We start from the raw sequence: 21436 nt of genomic DNA, 5'->3' as shown, positions 1-21436 counted from the left end.
CATTGACTGGCTGCAGCGGTCACATGTCATAACAATGGCTTGTGATGGCCAGGAATCACAGTTCCGCCCCCGCTAAGTGCCCCAAAAGACGCTGAAAAAAAACTCTTGAAAGATGGCCGAAAAAACAAACAAACCACTAAGTAAAACATTTACAAAACTCTTCAGTAAATGCTGTAAAAAGGCACAAAATAACAATTCAGGACAAAAAAATGCCGTGTTTCCTGCAGCAGTTTCTGCACGAAAACCTCATCAGGTTCGTCAGCCTGGAAAAGACGTCATGTGAACAGAACCTGACTCGTTTGTTGGAACGCGTCAGTGTTTTATGATCAGGTTTATTATACAGTAATCGCTTTATTGTAAGGAGATAACGAGTCTGCGCTTGTAATCTTGTACAATGAATATTGGCGATGTACCAGAACATCATTATTACCCGGACCACACATATCGCTTATTCCGGGATTAAAAGAAAATCAAAGCAGAAAATGATAAAAACAACATTAAAATGAATTCTAATTAACAATATTCTATAAAAGATAAGAACCAAAATATACAAATAAATCACACAAATACTGAGGGAAAAATACGCCGAACACCCCGCAAACATTTCAGCACGACCGGCTCTACAAGCACAATGGCTGGGAATTACTGATAGCGGAAAAACAGCAGATTGCAGCAAATCTGCGGCTTATATAGTGCGAGGAGCCGGGGATAATAGCGAGTAGACGAAGCGTAGAATCACCGGATTATTACTACCATCAATTATAAATCTAGACAAAGCCTGAAATAACATTTATTTTCATAATTTGTATTCTTATTTTATTAGATTTCTTTATATGATTCGGGCAGGAAGAACAGTCACACGGACGTAAAGCCTGAAAGCTACCTACTGTGAAATGTACAGAGGTCACTGCGCAGAGAGGGGGGAGGAGAAGATGAGCGAAAGTGGATCCTGTGTTATCTGCATCTTATCATGACGGATCACGGCCCCCATACACAATAGATAGCAGTCGGCCCCATACACAATAGATAGCAGTCGGCCTCCATATACAATAGACAGCAGTCGGCCCCATACACAATAGACAGCAGTCAGCCTCCATACACAATAGACAGCAGTCGGCCCCATACACAATAGATAGCAGTCGGCCCCATACACAATAGACAGCAGCCAGCCTCCATACACAATAGATAGCAGTCAGCCTCCATACACAATAGATAGCAGTCAGCCTCCATACACAATAGATAGCAGTCAGCCTCCATACACAATAGACAGCAGTCGGCCTCCATACACAATAGACAGCAGTCGGCCTACATACACAATAGATAGCAGTCGGCCCCATACACAATAAATAGCAGTCGGCCCCATACACAATAGACAGCAGCCAGCCTCCATACACAATAGATAGCAGTCGGCCTCCATACACAATAGACAGCAGTCGGCCTCCATACACAATAGATAGCAGTCGGCCTCCATACACAATAGACAGCAGTCGGCCTCCATACACAATAGATAGCAGTCGGCCCCATACACAATAAATAGCAGTCGGCCCCATACACAATAGACAGCAGCCAGCCTCCATACACAATAGATAGCAGTCAGCCTCCATACACAATAGAAAGCAGTCATTCGGCCACCAGTTGTCTCTCCTAGATCCCTCATACACAGGAATACTCGGCTCGGTGAAGCGCTCCTATGTTCTCTATGAGAGCAGCGGTCACACTCCTCCATTGGCGGCTGATCTCCTGGAGAACAGAAGAATCAGTTGTCAGATACCAGACATGCTGGATCCTTCCCTATCAGTCTGGGAAGAACCTGGGCCCCCATACAGATCAGATTGTTGGCCAAACCGATAGATTTATTTAGATTAAATACGGACAGGTCTGCTGATATAGGTGGGATTGGCCCGCAGTCTGATGCGTATGGGGGCTTCCAGACTCTCCCACGAGAAAGATTCGCCACTTTGGATTTCAAATCATTTTGTTATTCAGGAGATAAGCTGCTGCCAGAGGAGTCTGGAGGGGGACAGTGCAGTCTGGGGTCAAACAGAAGATTTTGGAAAGGGTCAGAGGAGTCTGGAAAATAGAGGAGTCTGAAGGTGGACAGAGAAGTCTTGAGGGGAGAGGAGAGTCTGGAGAGGGACAAAGAAGTCTGGGGAGGGACAGATGAGTCTGCATGAGAACAGAGGAGTGTGGAGGAGAACAGAGGAGTGTGGAGGAGAACAGAGGAGTGTGGAGGAGAACAGAGGAGTGTGGAGGAGAACAGAGGAGTCTGGAGGAGAACAGAGGAGTCTGGAGTGGGACAGCGTAGTCTGGAAGGGGACAGCATAGTCTGGAGTGGGACAGAGGAGTCTGGAGGGGGACAGAGGTGTCTGGAGGGGGACAGAGGAGTCTGGAGGGGGACAGAGGAGTCTGGAGGGGGACAGTGCAGTCTGGGGTCAAACAGAAGATTTTGGAAAGGGTCAGAGGAGTCTGGAAAATAGAGGAGTCTGAAGGTGGACAGAGAAGTCTTGAGGGGAGAGGAGAGTCTGGAGAGGGACAAAGAAGTCTGGGGAGGGACAGATGAGTCTGCATGAGAATAGAGGAGTCTGGAGGAGAACAGAGGAATGTGGAGGAGAACAGAGGAGTGTGGAGGAGAACAGAGGAGTGTGGAGGAGAACAGAGGAGTCTGGAGTGGGACAGCGGAGTCTGGAAGGGGACAGCATAGTCTGGATGGGGACAGAGGAGTCTGGATGGGGACAGAGGAGTCTGGAGTGGGACAGAGGAGTCTGGAGTGGGACAGAGGAGTCTGGAGTGGGACAGAGGAGTCTGGCATTGGCTCTTGTAGGGGGCTCAGGCAAGAGTCCCTGTGCATTGGGGGTCTGGGGAGACAGCTGTTGCAGGACGATTGTTTGGTCGCAGCTCTAATGTGTACAGGGCGCTTCAGTCTCTAGTGTGATAACAGCACATTTGATATAACTCAGACAATTTCAGAAATTAGAACTGCAGAGCCGTGCGCGTCTTACCTCATTAGGGGAACTACTCATTATATCCTAATAGTTACACAGATTCCTGGGATCCAAAAACTTATATTTAATCACAGCAGGTGCCAAGTATTGCAGAATAGTGCAATTTGAAGCAGCAGATTAAGGGGGAGTTCATACATCGTAAGTTTTTTTGCATGTCATTATTAATATAAAATTGCAGTAAAACCGTGACACTATGCTGCGATTGTCCACAAATCGCTGCAAAAATCACATTTTGACCGAAAAGTGTGAACTTGCCCTAAAGCCTCATTCAGATGTCTATTTTTCGTGTTATAACTGGGTTTTTCAAGGATACAAAATGTGCTCATACCAATCAATTGGACAGTGAAAAAACAAATGAAAAATTTGAGAAAAACAAATGAAACACTGATGAGGAAAAAAAGGACACAAGGACCAAAACACTGATGAAAATTGGTCAGTTTTTCACATATGAGAGAAAATAAAGACATGTGAATGAGGATACGGCGAGCCCGACAATGGGCAAATTTGGGATTTCTAAAAAGCCCAATTTAGATTAAAGGCAGAAATATGTGCACCAATCTGTGAGAGACCATATCTGCAGTCCTGAATTTTTTGGTCGCTGTTTGTGCAGTCCTTGGAACGTCATTTGTGTCGACAGATCTGCATCTAAATTACAAGGGATTGTCCGGGCAGTGATCGATTTGTCCCCTTAAACTGATGAAGGTATTGGTCAAAAAATAACGTTCACAGATCAACCATAAATGATAAGTCAAGTCAGAAAAAGGGAGTCTGACACGGATGTACGGCCAGCTGAGCGCTCTATTCACGGGACATTTTTGTCATAGTTTTAGCAGCGATTGTTTTGTTTTTCCAGTGAAATAATTGTATTATAATATAAAAGATCAAAAACTGCAGTAAATGCTAGAAAATCACAATAAAAATGTCACGTGTAAATAAAACCTGAAGCTGGCCGTACATATAGCATTGATGGTGCTGGCGGCTGTCAGACTCCACTGGTGGCGGCTTCTCTCCAGGGAAATAAAGGATCAAGTACATTAAACTCTGTACCCGCCACACATCAACATCGATTTAGATCAGGTTCTGATTTCTTGTAGTTTCTGACTCTATTCCGATTTATTCTGTAGGAAACAAAATCAAAACATTTAGTCAGTTTTTGATCTTAAGACAGTGCATCACACACGCATATGCTCCACGCACATATAACAGTTCTCCTTCTGTTCAGGGATCACCGCTCTGAGGTCCTTCTGTTCAGGGATCACCGCTCTGAGGTCCTTCTGTTCAGGGATCACCGCTCTGAGGTCCTTCTGTGCAGGGTTCACCGCTCTGAGGTCCTTCTGTTCAGGGATCACCGCTCTGAGGTCCTTCTGTGCAGGGTTCACCGCTCTGAGGTTCTTCTGTGCAGAGTTCACCGCTCTGAGGTCCTTCTGTGCAGGGTTCACCGCTCTGAGGTCCTTCTGTGCAGGGTTCACCACTCTGAGGTCCTTCTGTGCAGGGTTCACCGCTCTGAGGTCCTTCTGCGCAGGGTTCACCGCTCTGAAGTCCTTCTGTGCAGGATTCACCGCTCTGAGGTCCTTCTGCGCAGGGTTCACCGCTCTGAGGTCCTTCTGCGCAGGGTTCACCGCTCTGAGGTCCTTCTGTGCAGGATTCACCGCTCCGAGGTCCTTCTGTGCAGGGTTCACCGCTCTGAGGTCCTTCTGTGCAGGGTTCACCGCTCTGAGGTCCTTCTGTGCAGGGTTCACTGCTCTGAGGTCCTTCTGTGCAGGGTTCACCGCTCTGAGGTCCTTCTGTGCAGGGTTCACTGCTCTGAGGTCCTTCTGTGCAGGGTTCACCGCTCTGAGGTCCTTCTGTGCAGGGTTCACCGCTCTGAGGTCCTTCTGTGCAGGGTTCACCGCTCTGAGGTTCTTCTGTGCAGGGTTCACCGCTCTGAGGTTCTTCTGTGCAGGGTTCACCACTCTGAGGTTCTTCTGTGCAGGGTTCACCGCTCTGAAGTTCTTCTGTGCAAGGTTCACCGCTCTGAGGTCCTTCTGTGCAGGGTTCAAAGCTCTGAGGTTCTTCTTTGCAGGGTTCATTGCTCTGAGGTTCTTCTGTGCAGGGTTCACCGCTGAGGTCCTTCTGTGCAGGGTTCACCGCTCTGAGGTTCTTCTGTGCAGGGTTCACCGCTCTGAGGTCCTTCTGTGCAGGGTTCACTGCTCTGAGGTCCTTCTGTGCAGGGTTCACCGCTCTGAGGTCCTTCTGTGCAGGGTTCACCGCTCTGAGGTTCTTCTGTGCAGGGTTCACCGCTCTGAGGTCCTTCTGTGCAGGGTTCACCGCTCTGAGGTCCTTCTGTGCAGGGTTCACCGTTCTGAGGTCCTTCTGTGCAGGGTTCACTGCTCTGAGGTCCTTCTGTGCAGGGTTTAGCACTCTAAGGTCCTTCTGCGCAGGGTTTAGCACTCTAAGGTCCTTCTGTGCAGGGTTCACTGCTCTCAGGTCCTTCTGTGCAGGGTTCACCAATCTGATGTTCTTCTTTGCAGGGTTCACCGCTCTGATGCTCTTCTTTGCAGGGTTCACTGCTCTGAGGTCCTTCTGAGCAGGGTTCACTGCTCTGAGGTCCTTCTAGGCAAGGTTCACCGCTCTGAAGTCCTTCTATGCAGGGTTCACCGCTCTGAGGTCCTTCTATGCAGTGTTCACCGCTCTGAGGTCCTTCTGTGTAGGCTTCACCGCTCTGAGGTCCTTCCATGCAGGCTTCACCGCTCTGAGTTCCTTCTGTGCAGAGTTCACTGCTCTGAGGTCCTTCTGTACAGGGTTCACTGCTCTGATGTTCTTCTTTGCAGGGTTCACTGCTCTGATGCTCTTCTTTGCAGGATTCACTGCTCTAATGTCCTTTTTACTTTCATAAATTCACAAAGCCAAATGCATCCAAGCTCTGCATCACAACCGCACAGAGGAGATATCCCCCATTGCATAAGTTTGTACACCCCCACTATATTCTCATTTTTACTGTACCTTCTGAGCCTTCAGATCCTCACGACTTCCAAAGAGAGACACGGCTGTAATAGAGAGAAGGAAGAGTCGTCAGACTTTCTGCTGATACTACTCCTTAGGTCTCAAGATATCATCATTTTCCTATAACTGACAGATCGAGCAATAAAGTTGCTATCTTTCCTCATCTTCCTTTGACAAGACAGACCCTACAAATCAGACCCGCTCTTGGTTGCCCAAACTTTTTGTGTCTTTAAATTTTTACCTTTTCTGCATAGGTAGCTTAGAGTCCCGTAGAGAAACAGAGCAGTCAGGAAGAGGTACATTATATCCTCCAGTGACGGTGCCGATATCCCTGTACAGAGAGAGAGAGCTGCAATCAGACACTGTATCCCTATCCTACATACAATATACAGACAATCATCTATGAAGATTTACACACTGACATGAGAGCATACAATAATCCAAGAATCTGCTCTCTGAGCCTCATTGTGTAGTTATATCATTTATTACCAGCGACTTTCAGGGTCTGGGAGCTTGAGATCCCTTTTGCGGCACTAACATGGTTGACTCGGCAGAAGTAGCGTGCTCCGTGGAGGTCGCTGCTGGCGATGATGCGCTGGTAAGCTGAGATACTGTAGGTGCCATCATAATTGGAGATGTGATTAGACAGGGAATTTCCAGTCAGCAGAGTGGGATGTGATTCCTCTGAAAGCTGAACTAAGAAGTCCACAGAGATTTCCAGAGGGTGAAAGTGAGAAATGTCACAAGTGAGCGTCACCTCCTCGCCTGGCCGAGCAAAGAGTGGGGCAGGTTGCAGGGTAACCTGAGGTTTGGCTGGAGGAGCAACGAAGAACCAAAAAACAGAAGGAAGAGAATTAAATTCTACGGAGGAACTTTTTTTAAAATAAATCAATATGGCAGACGTCTATCATGGCTACCAGGTCAAAACATTCTAGATTTCATTACAATTTCACTAGTCTGTCTGCCCATTAGAACTACAGTAGAAGATATGAGTCATGTCCACCAAGATTCTGCTCTGGAGACATCTCCACTTAAAAATAAAAAAATCCCTAAAAGAAAAAATAAGGAAAATAAATAAAAAAAAAAAATCCCAGCAAATACATGTAACCATGCTCCCGTTGCCCCCTCTATGATCTCTTACCTGTGACCACCAGATGGATTTCCCTCTGTGCCCTCAGGTAGGGCAGGTAAACAGTACATAGCAAGGTGCCTTGGTGGGAAATTTCCACATTTTCAATCAGGAGGGAAGCGTCCCCTTCGTTGTGTAAGGCCGAAAAGTTCAGGTGACAATTTGGGACATTCTCCTCGACTTTGTCCTTCCATCCATCATACGCATACAGGAGACTTCCATCGCCAAGGGCACGATGACGCCACTCTACAGAAAAGCGCGGCTGATGGCCCCGCCACATGCTGCAGGGTACAGACAGGGGCTTATCCAGCTGGGCGTACAGGATGGTAGAGACAGAGAACACTGCTAGAGAGGCTGAAGAGAAAGAGAAGATCAGCAGAAGACATGGCCGGGTAGATCAGCATCTTGATGGGTCTATGTCTTTTTTCAACATATGTCATCATCATAATCAGCAGCACATAAGAGCATTTCTATACTACAAAATAGTTTGACTACATATCAGTGGCTTTACCAGGATCTGGTTAGGGATTTAAAGGGGTATTTCCATCTACAAGATCCTATCCCAATATGTAGTAGGTGTAATAATAATTATACTAGCAAATACCTCCAATTAGAAATGTAGTATAGTTCTTCTAATTAGCTATGTCACTTATCCCATGTGCAGGGCTTTTCATTAGCTTAGATATCCATGGTTACGACCACTGACAACTAACTGTCCACTATATGAGTGGTCGTAACCATTGATATCTAAGCTAATGCAATGCCCTGCACATGGGGTAAGTGACATAGCTAATCAGGAGACCTATTTGCTAATATTATTATTATACTTACAACATATTTGGATAGGATCTTAGACATGGGAATACCCCTTTAATGGGTAGACTCAATTGATAAGACATTTTTATTCGCCATTAATATCTTCCATGGAAAAACTCTTTTAAAGGGACTTGATACCTAAAGTACTAAAATATTCACAAATACAAAGTATAGCTGATATCACGGTTGCTGATTTATAGTGTATACAGTTAGGTCCATATATATTTGGACAGAGACATTTTTCTAATTTTGGTTCTAGACATTACCACAATGAATTTTAAACAAAACAATTCAGATGCAGTTGAAGTTCAGACTTTCAGCTTTCATTTGAGGGTATCCACATTAACATTGGATGAATGGTTTAGGAGTTTCAGCTCCTTAACATGGGCCACCTTGTTTTTAAAGGGACCAAAAGTAATTGGACAATTGACTCCAAGGCTATTTCATGGACAGGTGTGGGCAATCCCTTCGTTATGTCATTCTCAATTAAGCAGATAAAAGGGCTGGAGTTGATGTGAGGTGTGGTGCTTGCATTTGGAAGGTTTTGCTGTGAAGTAAACATGCGGTCAAAGGAACTCTCCATGCAGGTGAAACAAGCCATCCTTAAGCTGCAAAAACAGAGAAAACCCATCCGAGAAATTGCTACAATATTAGGAGTGGCAAAATCTACAGTTTGGTACATCCTGAGAAAGAAAGAAAGCACCGGTGAACTCATCAATTCAAAACGACCTGGGCGCCCACGGAAGACAACAGTGGTGGATGATCGCAGAATAATCTCCATGGTGAAGAGAAACCCCTTCACAACAGCCAACCAAGTGAACAACACTCTCCAGGAGGTAGGCGTATCAATATCCAAATCTACCATAAAGAGAAGACTGCATGAAAGTAACTACAGAGGGTTCACTGCACGGTGCAAGCCACTCATAAGCATCAAGAATAAAAAGGCTAGACTGGACTTTGCTAAAAAAACATCTAAAAAAGCCAGCACAGTTCTGGAAGAACATTCTTTGGACAGATGAAACCAAGATCAACCTCTACCAGAATGATGGAAAGAGAAAAGCATGGCAAAGGCGTGGAACAGCTCATGATCCAAAGCATACCACATCATCTGTAAAACACGGCGGAGGCAGTGTGATGGCGCGGGCATGCATGGCTGCCAGTGGCACTGGGTGACTAGTGTTTATTGATGATGTAACACAGGACAGAAGCAGCCGAATTAATTCTGATGTATTCAGAGCCATACTGTGTGCTCAGATCCAGCCAAATGCAGCCAAACTGATTGGTCGTCGTTTCATACTACAGATGGACAATGACCCAAAACATAAAGCCAAAGCAACCCAGGAGTTTATTAAAGCAAAGAAGTGGAATATTCTTGAATGGCCAAGTCAGTCATCTGATCTCAACCCAATTGAGCATGCATTTCACTTGTTAAAGACTAAACTTCAGACAGAAAGGCCCACAAACAAACAGCAACTGAAAACCACCGCAGTGAAGGCCTGGCAGAGCATCAAAAAGGAGGAAACTCAGAGTCTGGTGATGTCCATGAGTTCAAGACTTCAGGCAGTCATTGCCAACAAAGGGTTTTCAACCAAGTACTAGAAATGAACATTTTATTTACAATTATTTAATCTGTCCAATTACTTTTGGTCCCTTTAAAAACAGGGTGGCACATGTTAAGGAGCTGAAACTCCTAAACCCTTCATCCAATTTTAATGTGGATACCCTCAAATGAAAGCTGAAAGTCTGAACTTCAACTGCATCTGAATTGTTTTGTTTAAAATTCATTGTGGTAATGTCTAGAACCAAAATTAGAAAAATGTTGTCTCTGTCAAAATATATATGGACCTAACTGTAAATGTGTCCAGCAATAGAGAAATGTAATTATCGGGCACATATACAACTTTTGTTGATCGGGATTTCACCTTTAAGGAACACGTACCAGAAAAATGATCTTTTTTGTCACCAAGAGGTCCCAGGACGAGGCTCAAGCCCCTTCCATCAAGATGATTGCTGGCCGCCAGGGTGTACCAGGCCTTGCCAAGAGCTGGCGAGCTGAACTTCTCCTCCGTGAGAGAGTGTGCCCAGTCCAAAGAGGCTTCCTGGGGCAAATGATGAGTTATCTCACAGGAGGTGAACTCAGGAGAAAGCTTCCCAGATGGATCTAAATACAGAGAGGAAAGCTCAGATCAGGACGTCAGTCATTTATTGCCCTCTTTCCCCCGGACTCATATTTACTATATATCGGGACAATTTTGCAGTTCTAACTATGAATAAGATTTATTAATGTATTTATGGCAGTTTTCAGGAATAAAGAGATTGTACAATAAATGGAGCCAGACAACATCAGAAAATACTACAAGGTCTGATCCGGCGTTATGGCAAATCTGTGGCACATTATTAAACCATTTACCCCCGAGGGTGGTTTGCACGTTAATGACCAGGCCAATTTTTACAATTCTGATCACTGTCACTTTATGAGGAGATAACTCTGGAACGCTTTAACGGATCCCCCTGATTCTGTGATATGAGATTGTTTTTTCGTGACATATTGTACTTCATGATAGTGGTAAAATTTCTTCGATATGACTTGCATTACTTTGTGAAAGAAAAATGGAAATTTGGCGAAAATTTAGCAATTTTCAAACTTTGAATTTTGATGCCCTTAAATCAGAGAGATATGTCACACAAAATAGTTAATAAATAACATTTCCCACGTGTCTACTTTACATCAGCACAATTTTGGAACCAAAATTGTTTTTTGTTAGGAAGTTCTAAGGGTTAAAAGTTGACCAGCGATTTCTCATTTTTCCAGCAAAATTTACAAAATCATTTTTTTAGGGACCACATCACATTTGAAGTCACTTTGAGGGGCCTATATGACAGAAAATACCCAAAAGTGACACCATTCTAAAAATTGCACCCCTCAAGGTGCTCAAAACCACATTCAATAACTTTATTAACCCTTCAGGTGCTTCACAGGAATTTTTGGAACGTGGAAGAAAACAATGAACATTTAACTTTTTTTTTCACAAAAATGTTACTTTAGACCCATTTTTTTATTTTCACAATGGTAACAGGAAAAAGTGGACCACAAAATTTGTTGTGCAATTTCTCCTGAGCACGCTGATACCCCATATGTGAGGGAAAACCACTGTTTGGGCGCACGGGAGGGCTGGGAAAGGAAGGAGCGCCATTTGACTTTTTGAATGTAAAATTTGCTTGAATAATTAGCGGATGCCATGTCGCGTTTGGGGAGCACCTGATGTACCTAAACAGTGGAAACCCCCCACAAGTGACCCCATTTTGGAAACTAGACCCCTCAAGGAACTTATCATGCTCGAGTGACATGCTCGAGTCCCCGCCCCACATGTTTCATGGCTGTTAGACACCCGAAAAAACCAGGTGGGGATTGCTCGTGTATGGCAGGCAATCCCCCGCGTGTTTTTTTTGGCTGTATAACAGCCGTGGAACATGCGGGGTGGGGACTCGAGCATGTCACTCCAGCACCCGAGATACTCAGTGCATACCCGAGCACCCGATGCAAACTCAAGTAGCGAGCACTTGCGCTCAACACTAGTTGCCATATCGTCACCATTTTTTTTCTTTACTTTTGAAAAAATCTCAACCCCAAAGCTAACACAACCCTAATCCTAACCCTAATTCTAACACAACCCTAAACCTAACACAACCCTAACCCTAATCCTAACCCTAACACAACCATAACCCTATCCCGAAGGATCCATTCACTATAATGAGGCAGCAGAGTTACTTTGGACTCCACCTGGCCTCTGTTTAGCAGTGTCCTTTTTTTCACAAAAAAGGTTCACAAAACTTTTACGCATGCCTAATAAAAAGATGGACAATGTGGGATCACAGGCCAGAAAGCATCCACGACTGAACAAATCAGCAGCAGGTGAAGAATTGTTTTTATTTACTTTTTACGCCGTTCCTCGTGCGGCATCAGTAATTAGACGACTTTATTCTTCGGGGCGGTGCTATTACAGTAATACCAGATTTATATCGGGTTTTTATGTTTGGCAGCTGTCACACACTGACTTTGTTGCAAAGACTAGTTTTTGAATCACCATATTTTGATAGCTAGAATTTTTCCATATTTTGGCCGACAGAGTCCTGTAAGGGCTTGTTTTTAATGATAAAGCATCGATTCTTGCTTGTTTTTTTATTTATTTTTTTACCATGTTCACCAAAGGGGTTAACTAGTGGGACAGTTTTATAGGTCAGATCGTTCCGGACGCGGCGATACCAAATGTGTGTACTTTTATTTTTTCCATAATAATATTTATTTCTGGGTGAAACATATACATATATATAGTATATATATATATATAGTATATATATATATATATATATATATATATATATATATATATATATATATATATATATATATATATACAGTACAGACCAAAAGTTTGGACACACCTTCTCATTTAAAGATTTTTCTGTATTTTCATGACTATGAAAATTGTACATTCACACTGAAGGCATCAAAACTAAGAATTAACACATGTGGAATTATATACTTAACAAAAAAGTGTGAAACAACTGAAAATATGTCTTATATTCTAGGTTCTTCAAAGTAGCCACCTTTTGGTTTGATGACTGCTTTGCACACTCTTGGCATTCTCTTGATGAGCTTCAAGTGGTAGTCACCGGAAATGGTTTTCACTTCACAGGTGTGCCCTGTCAAGTTTAATAAGTGGGATTTCTTGCCTTATAAATGGGGTTGGGACCATCAGTTGTGTTGTGCAGAAGTCAGGTGGATACACAGCTGATAGTCCTACTAAATAGACTGTTATAATTAATATAATGGCAAGAAAAAAGCAGCTAAGTAAAGAAAAACGAGTGGCTATCATTACTTTAAGAAATGATGGTCAGTCAGTCCGAAAAATTGGGAAAACATTGAAAGTGTAGCCAAGTGCAGTTGCAAAAACCATCAAGCGCTACAAAGAAACTGGCTCACATGAGGACCGCCCCAAGAAAGGAAGACCAAGAGTCACCTCTGCTTCTGAGGATAAGTTTATCCGAGTCACCAGCCTCAGAAATCGTAGGTTAACAGCAGCTCAGATTAGAGACCAGGTCAATGCCACACAGAGTTCTAGCAGCAGACACATCTCTACAACAACTGTTAAGAGGAGACTTTGTGCAGCAGGCCTTCATGGTAAAATAGCTGCTAGGAAACCACTGCTAAGGACAGGCAACAAGCAGAAGAGACTTGTTTGGGCTAAAGAACACAAGGAATGGACATTAGACCAGTGGTTCCCACCGTGAAGCATGGAGGAGGAGGTGTGATGGTGTGGGGGTGCTTTGCCGGTGACACTGTTGGGGATTTATTCAAAATTGAAGGCATACTGAACCAGCATGGCTACCACAGCATCTTGCAGTGGCATGCTATTCCATCCGGTTTGCGTTTAGTTGGACCATCATTTATTTTTCAACAGGACAATGACCCCAAACACACCTCCAGGCTGTGTAAGGGCTATTTGACCAAGCAAGAGAGTGATGGGGTGCTACGCCAGATGACCTGGCCTCCACAGTCACCCGACCTGAACCCAATCAAGATGGTTTGGGGTGAGCTGGACCGCAGAGTGAAGGCAAAAGGGCCAACAAGTGCTAAGCATCTCTGGGAACAACTCCTTCAAGATTGTTGGAAGACCATTTCCAGTGACTACCTCTTGAAGCTCATCAAGAGAATGCCAAGAGTGTGCAAAGCAGTCATCAAAGCAAAAGGTGGCTACTTTGAAGAACCTAGAATATAAGACATATTTTCAATTGTTTCATACTTTTTTGTTAAGTATATAATTCCACATGTGTTAATTCATAGTTTTGTTGCCTTCAGTGTGAATGTACAATTTTCATAGTCATGAAAATACAGAAAAATCTTTAAATGAGGTGTGTCCAAACTTTTGGTTTGTACTGTATGTATATGTATATATATATATATATATATATATATATATATATATATATATATATATATACATACATACATACATACATACATACATACATATACTTACACACATATATATAGATAAAGAAAGTGCAGCAGCCCTCCATTATGGCCAAGATACATAAAGACAATTAAAACATTTGATCTAAATTGTGTTATTACTCAGTAAGCTTTACTTACAAAAAATGGCGGTTCTTAGCACATAAATTGACCACTTCATGTGTGCCCATCAACAGCTGCAAGGTGACTTCCCGTCTGATGGGTACTACTCTGCCCACGTGCCTCTCTTGGGCTATAACCCTACAACTCTGGATAAACATGTCACTTCTGGGCTGAAACACCTACAATGGGCTGGTAGAATAGAATATACATCACCTGCTGGTTAAATGGGGGGAGTGCAAGGTCAGACAGGAGGCAGTTACCACCTCCTATAGAAATATGTAATAAGAAAACTGATCAGCACATCCTAAGTGTGAACAGGTGCTAGCTGCAGAAACTGCACAATATATATAAAAAGAAAGCACAGCAGCCCTCCATTATGACCATATCTGTATGTATCTTGTATCTATATTTATATATATATTGTGCAGTTTTATAATAGTAATAATAATAATATATATTTTTATTATTATTATTTTTTTAAATATTTTTTTCTTTTTTTTTACTTTGTTCCACTATGGGACTTTCACTTTCTGCAGTCTGATCGCAGTTGTAATGGATAGGTCCAGGATCACTGCTATACATTATGACCTGTCAGACCTGCAGACACAAGTTACTTTGATCATGCACTGCAAGTAACTTGCTGGTGTCTGGTGACCCAGATGTTGCCAGCCCCTCTGCTCGCTCACTAATACTGCGATCGCACCGATCGCAGCATTTAGGGGGTTTAAGTGCCAGGAGCGGTGGGGGCACTGCTCCTAGCACTGAGAGCTGGGTGTCAGCTGTCAGAATCAGCTGACACCCGTCGGCGATTGAGCTCGCACAACCTGTGTGCGGGCGCGATCGCCATGTCATAATAGTCCGTATCTGGTCCATAAGTACCAGGGCACAGGGAGCTACTACTACTATGTCAGAAAGGGGTTAAACATGGAGTGCGTCCTGTAGATGAATCTGCTGCACACCATGGTCGAATATTGGTGGACCGCTTGTATGCCAGTGTTAAAAAATCTCCCCCCATTGCAAGAGAAAAATGTAATATCTGCTCATAGCGACCAGGCAGTAGCTTAAATTGGTGCCATGGACAACTGCTCCACTTTTTTCTTTGCCCCAGTTTTGATAAATGTGCCACACTGGCTATTACAGGGTTATTCCCATCTTTACATATTGATATTGTCAGATAATTTTGTATAACAAGCACTTTTGCAATTTGCTGTTTCTTAAAATTTTAATTCGTTCCTAAGATATGAACACTTTTTTGTTTGTTTACAGCTTGCTGCCTAGGAGACCGACCACCACTACAGTTTAGCGGCATTGGCCAAACATGCATGGGACTTACAAGCTCTTTTCTATTGAGCTTGTCAGCACTATTTTGACGCTGGCCACAATCTTTGGACCAAGCTGTTATCTCCTAATCCCAGCCAGCCTCAGTGCAGTGCTTAAAAGATGGACAGCAGCGATGGTCGGTCTCCTAAGCAACGAGCTGTAAACAAAAGAAAATTGTTAACATCTCGAGAACGACTGACATTTTTTTTTATTAAGCAGTAAATTGCTAAAGTTGTTATTTTTACAGGCCCTATCCGACAATATCCATGTATGAAGATGGGAATAACCCTTTATTGTCTGGGTTTTACGTTGTGATTTGTAGCAGTCACTGCCCCCGTCGTACTTGATAGACCAATGCTGGTTTAGTAGACCCCTTCACGGCAATCTTCAATTTCCTAACCAAAAACATAGAAGAATAAGGTTCCATGTTCTGCGGGTATGGGCGAACTATGAGTGAGCCCCGCGGCGTCCGTGAACTGCACCGATACCGGGGTCTGCTGGATTGAGCGCGGTTTAGACTCGGTTGCCGGAATGTCTTCCACCAGCCAGCAGGACAGAGCGTGGGCTCCAGAGGTGGGACGCACTGCCAGGAGCCCACCAGCTGCAGGAAAGCAATAGGAAATAAGGTTACATGTGAATCCTATGGACTGATTTATTTACGTAATTTATGAAGAGCTTAATGGTCTCCTTCCTCTATGAATACAGGAGACCTCACAGAAGAACATTAATCACAGGCCGTTATTATGTCTACTTTCCGGATTATCCCATGTCCATGCTGAGATGTGATCAACTGAAGTTACAGGCCCAAAGCCTGACAGATAAAAAATGCCGATTTCTGAGATCTTTTATCCGTTGTCATGGAAACATTGCATGGATCCAAATCATCAAATACACGGATGTCCCCACATGTAGACAATAATGGCCGCAATTCAGGTAGATAGTGATGTAGCTGGTGGTCTGAAGCCACACGAGGTCTCCATGACACCTGACAGAAATCAGAGGGGGACATGATGTCATCAGTGTTTCAGTAGTGCAGCCTCAGGCCTGTAACTTCCAGTCACATCTTTTAGGTGGCCTTTAATAAATCTCATCATGTTGAGTGATGAAGGTAGCGGGTCTCAGGACTGCGCACATTTCCTCACACGCATACGCCATCGTATTGAATAAAGTAGGAACGCATGTATGTGCAAGTAAAGAGTGCAAGACCGCATATACTATAATATTCACTAAGATATACTATTATAAAAGCATTTTAAAAAGACTGGGAATAAAAAAAAAAACAAGTAGGCAGTAGATTAACGAACATTCCCACAATGCAAGGGAAAATGAAAGCAGAGCGGCTGGAAAGTCCCAGACATTTTTTTATTGTCATGGAGGAGAAATACGTCGCTGAGGAATAGCAGATCTAGGAAGGGAACGGAATCTGAAGGGTTAAATAGAAGAGTAAGGGGGTGCAGAATAGTTTAGGATAAGGCGGGATATGGGGGTGTGAAATGACTCGAGTTCATGATACTCACTGTGTAGAAGAATAATGCACAGCTTGTAGATTGTGGACGGCATCATGGTGGCGGGGTCCTGTGTGCGGGCACAGCTGCTCGTCAGGGGTCTCTGTTACTGGTCTGCACCCCACGGCTTGGTTTCAGGGGTGTACCTTTTGCCTCTCTCACCCTCTTTGTGTCCCGGATCTCCTTTTCCTTGTCTCACTGCCTTTTATATCTTAATCTACTTTTACTTTCACTTTCCGTAAATCAGCTTGTGTTACTGCAGGTCAGCCTGAAGCATCGCCATTAACTCTCTAACCGCTGCAACGGATTTTGCCACCCCATAGCTTCCATTTCATTGTTAGCAAAGGGAAAAAGGGATTAATACAAAAGATATATATTCACAGTACTGTGTAAACCTTTTAAGCAGATAAAATATTGCAATGTAAGAAACTTTTAAAAACAGACGTGTCAATAGTTTATCTTTTATCCATTTTTTTTTTCTTTTATTTCAGACAGAATGCTAAATTCATCCTTTCAGGATGGGGCAATTTTTTGTTTCTTCGCGCTTTCATTTTTTCTCTCCTCTTCTTCCAAAAGCCATAACATATTTTTCTGTCGACATGGCCATATGAGAGCTTGTGTTTTTTTAGTGAGACATTTTGATTGCTTTTTATTATATTTCTTTAGGAAAGCGTGCTGCAATTTTTTACTGGTCAATTTTATATTTTGATAGGCCGGACTTTTATGGATGTGGAGATAATACACACACACATTATATATACAGTTATATGAAAAAGTTTGGGCACCCCTATTAATCTTAAGCTTATTGTTTTATAAAAATTGGTGTTTTTGCAACAGCTATTTCAGTTTGATATATGTAATAACTGTTGGGCACAGTAATGTTTCTGCCTTGAAATGAGGTTTATTGTACTAACAGAAAATGTGCAATCTGCATTCAAACAAAATTTGACAGGTGCATAAGTATGGGCACCCTTATCATTTTCTTGTTTTAAATACTCCTACCTACTTTTTAATGACTTACTAAAGCACTTTTTTTGGTTTTGCAACCTCATTGAGCTTTGAACTTCATAGCCAGGTGTATGCAATCATGAGAAAAGCTACTTAAAGTGGCCACTTGCAAGTTGTTCTCCTGTTTGAATCTCCTCTGAAGAGTGGCATCATGGGCTCCTCAAAACAACTGTCAAATGATCTGAAAACAAAGATTATTCAACATATTTGTTCAGGGGAAGGATACAAAAAGCTGTTTCAGAGATCTAACCTGTCAGTTTCCACTGTGAAGAACATAGTAAGGAAAAGGAAGAACACAGGGACAGTTCTTGTTAAGGCCAGAAGTGGCAGGCCAAGAAAAACATCAGAAAGGCAGAGAAGAAGAATGGTGAGATCAGTCAAGGACAATCCTCAGACCACCTCCAGAGAGCTGCAGCATCAACTTGCTGCAGAAGGTGTCACTGTGCATCGGTCAACTATACAACGCACTTTGCACAAGGAGAAGCTGTACGGGAGAGTGATGCGAAAGAAGTCGTTTCTGCAAGCACGCCACAAACAGAGTCGGCTGAGGTATGCAAAAGCACATTTGGAGAAGCCAATTTCCTTTTGGAAGAAGGTCCTGTGGACTGATGAAACCAAGATTGAGTTGTTTGGTCATACAAAAAGGCGTTATGCATGGCGGCAAAAAAACACAGCATTCCAAGAAAAACACTTGCTACCCACAGTAAAATTTGGTGGAGGTTCCATCATGTTTTGGGGCTGTGTGGCCAATGCCGGCACCGGGAATCTTGTTAAAGTTGAGGGACGCATGGATTCCACTCAGTATCAGCAACTTCTTGACAATAATGTTCAAGAATCAGTGACAAAGTTAAAGTTAGGCAGGGGATGGATCTTTCAGCAAGACAATGATCCAAAACAACGCTCCAAATCTACTCAGGCATTCATGCAGAGGAACAATTACAATGTTCTGGAATGGCCATCCCAGTCCCCAGACCTGAATATCATTGAACATCTGTGGGATCATTTGAAGAGGGCTGTCCATGCTCGGCGACCATCAAACTTAACTGAACTGGAATTGTTTTGTAAAGAGGAATGGTCAAAAATACCTTCATCCAGGATCCAGGAACTCATTAAAAGCTACAGGAAGCGACTAGAGGCTGTTATTTTTGCAAAAGGAGGATCTACTAAATATTAATGTCACTTTTCTGGTGAGGTGCCCATACTTATGCACCTGTCAAATTTTGTTTGAATGCAGATTGCACATTTTCTGTTAGTACAATAAACCTCATTTCAAGGCAGAAACATTACTGTGTCCAACAGTTGTTACATATATCAAACTGAAATAGCTGTTGCCAAAACACCAATTTTAAGAAAACATTAAGCTTAAGATTAATAGGGGTGCCCAAACTTTTTCATATAACTGTACATATATGTATTTTAAATTATCTATCTTCTTTTAATGAAGGAAAAGAGGGGTGATTCCAATTTTTATATTTTAAAAAAACGTTATTTCACGTTTTACTTTATTTCTTAGTCCCTAACTTGAATCTACGATCATCTAATCACTTGTACTATATACTGCCATACTATTGTTTTGCAGTATATAGTGAAAAATGCTGTGTTTGAAGCTCATCATATACTTGAATTTCAGAGGAGGACCAAGCTGGCAGCAAAGGGGGCCTTCAGGAAGTCCCAAGTTGTCATAGTAACTCATTAGTGCCCCATGATCACATTACAGGGCGCCGGTCAAGAGACTGACAGCAGCATCTAAACAGTTAATAGCCGCAGTCGAGACTAAGCGCTGGCCGTGGCGGTTAGAGACAGGTGCCAGCATTAGCCACGTGTGGATGGAGCTCAGCTCATGGGCCCAATAGACATGTGGCAATCCCAGCAAGGACATACAGTTACGCCCATATGCACTGAGGTATTAAAGGAAACCTGTCTGAAATTTCTAGGTCACCAAACTATTTATATTACTATGTAGACCTTTAAAAAATAAGCAAATTGATCCCTTTGTGACTACAAAGCGATGCCCCAGGAGCGAGGAATCGTATTTTGAAGTTCTGCATCTATGTTTCTGGGAGTGCATTGGGGCGTGACGATGCACTTCCAGCTCGTCAGCCTCACACAGTATTCCGTCGTGTATCGGAGCCAGTGACCTGTCAATCATCTAGAAGAGAATGGCGCTGGGCAGGGAATATGAGCGTAAGGCTGCAGAGGCTCAGTCTGGGGAGGCTGAGGAGCTGGAAGTGCATCATCACGCCCCAATGCACTTCCCGAATCATAGATGCAGAACTTTAAAATTTGATTAATTGATGCTGGAGCAGCGTTTCGGGGGTCATAAAGGGATCAACTTGTAAAGGGCTACACAGTCATAAAAATATTTTGGGGGTGTAGAAGTTTCTGACAGGTTCCATATAAATATTCTGCTGTTTTTTTTTCTATTAGCAGCAGGGCATTGTGGGAGCTAGGCTGTTTGGTCACATGTGTGACACTGGGGTGCAGCTAAAGTGAAATGCACTTCCCACAATTTGTAATTTGGGTATGAATGGGAACAAACCAGTGACGTTGGTCTAAATTTTTACATTGGATAGAATGTGACATTTTGTCTGAGTTTACTTTTATATACAGTGGGTAAGGAAAGTATTCAGACCCCTTTAAATGTTTCACTCTTTGTTTCATTGCAGCCTTTTGGTAAATTCTAAAAAGTTCATTTTTTTTCTCATTAAAGTACACTCTGCACCCCATCTTGACTGAAAAAAAAAAACAGAAATATAGACATTTTTGCAAATTTATTAAAAAAGAAAAAGTAAAATATCACATGGTCATAAGTATTCAGACCCTTTGCTCAGACACTCATATTTAAGTCACATGCTGTCGATTTCCTTGTGATCCTCCTTGAGATGGTTCTACTCCTTCATTGGAGTCCAGCTGTGTTTAATTAAACTGATAAGACTTGATTTGGAAAGGCACACACCTGTCTATATAAGACCTGACAGCTCACAGTGCATGTCAGACCAAATGACAATCATGACCTCAAAGGAACTGCCCAAGGAGCTCAGAGACAGAATTGTGGCAAGGCACAGATCTGGCCAAGGTTACAAAAGAATTTCTGCATTACTCAAGGTTCCTAAGAGCACAGTGGCCTCCATAATCCTTAAATGGAAGAAGTTTGGGACCACCAGAAGGCTTCCTAGACCTGGCCGTCCAGCCAAATTGAGCAAACGTGGGAGAGGAGCCTTGGTGAGAGAGGTAAAGAAGAACCCCAAGATCACTGTGGCTGAGCTGCAGAGAGATGGGAGAAAATTCCACAAAGTCAACTATCATTGCATCCCTCCACCAGTCGGGCCTTTATGGCTTAGTGGCCCAACGGAACCCTCTCCTCAGTGCAAGACATATGAAAGCAAGCATAGTGTTTGCTCAAAAACACATGAAGGACTCCCAGACAATGAGAAACAGGATTCTCTGGTCTGATAAGACGAAGATAGAACTTTTTGGTGATAATTCTAAGTGGTATGTGTGGAGAAAACCAGGCACTGCTCATCACCTGCCCAATACA

At 43.1% G+C, this 21436-nt stretch overlaps 1 protein-coding gene across 2 annotated transcripts; it reads right to left on the bottom strand.

The window, feature by feature from the left end:
* Positions 1 to 774: 774 nt before the first annotated feature.
* Positions 775 to 17619, bottom strand: TAPBP (TAP binding protein). 2 transcript variants are annotated; one of them, XR_012247522.1, is made up of 9 exons: positions 16903 to 17619; positions 15786 to 15986; positions 9869 to 10090; positions 7126 to 7467; positions 6474 to 6797; positions 6226 to 6315; positions 5985 to 6028; positions 1119 to 4120; positions 775 to 1038 (listed from the first exon to the last, which is right to left on the bottom strand). XR_012247522.1 is itself a non-coding variant. In XM_073641973.1 (8 exons), the coding sequence occupies exons 1-8, from the start codon at positions 16946 to 16948 to the stop codon at positions 4106 to 4108; spliced, it is 1284 nt and encodes a 427-aa protein (XP_073498074.1). In that variant the 5' UTR covers positions 16949 to 17619; the 3' UTR covers positions 775 to 4105. The 2 variants fall into 2 exon arrangements, 1 of the variants encoding a protein (XP_073498074.1); XM_073641973.1 differs by having other exon boundaries at positions 775 to 4120.
* Between the last annotated feature and the right edge of the window lie 3817 nt (positions 17620 to 21436).

This window comes from Phyllobates terribilis, unplaced genomic scaffold, assembly GCF_046119375.1.
Source record: "Phyllobates terribilis strain yellow unplaced genomic scaffold, ASM4611937v1 Scaffold_7__3_contigs__length_470593459, whole genome shotgun sequence".
In the NCBI taxonomy this organism is placed as follows: Eukaryota; Metazoa; Chordata; class Amphibia; order Anura; family Dendrobatidae; genus Phyllobates; species Phyllobates terribilis.
This window is presented reverse-complemented; position numbering and strand designations above follow the sequence as displayed.

Excerpts from the sequence above, each read along its gene's own strand:
- TAPBP (XM_073641973.1), bottom strand. The coding sequence starts at position 16,948 with ATGATGCCGTCCACAATCTACAAGCTGTGCATTATTCTTCTACACA. Across the intron at positions 6,316-6,473 it reads CCAGACCCTGAAAGTCGCTG|GGATATCGGCACCGTCACTG; the intron begins GTAATAAATGAT and ends CTCTCTGTACAG. Across the intron at positions 6,029-6,225 it reads AAGCTACCTATGCAGAAAAG|CCGTGTCTCTCTTTGGAAGT; the intron begins GTAAAAATTTAA and ends TCTCTATTACAG.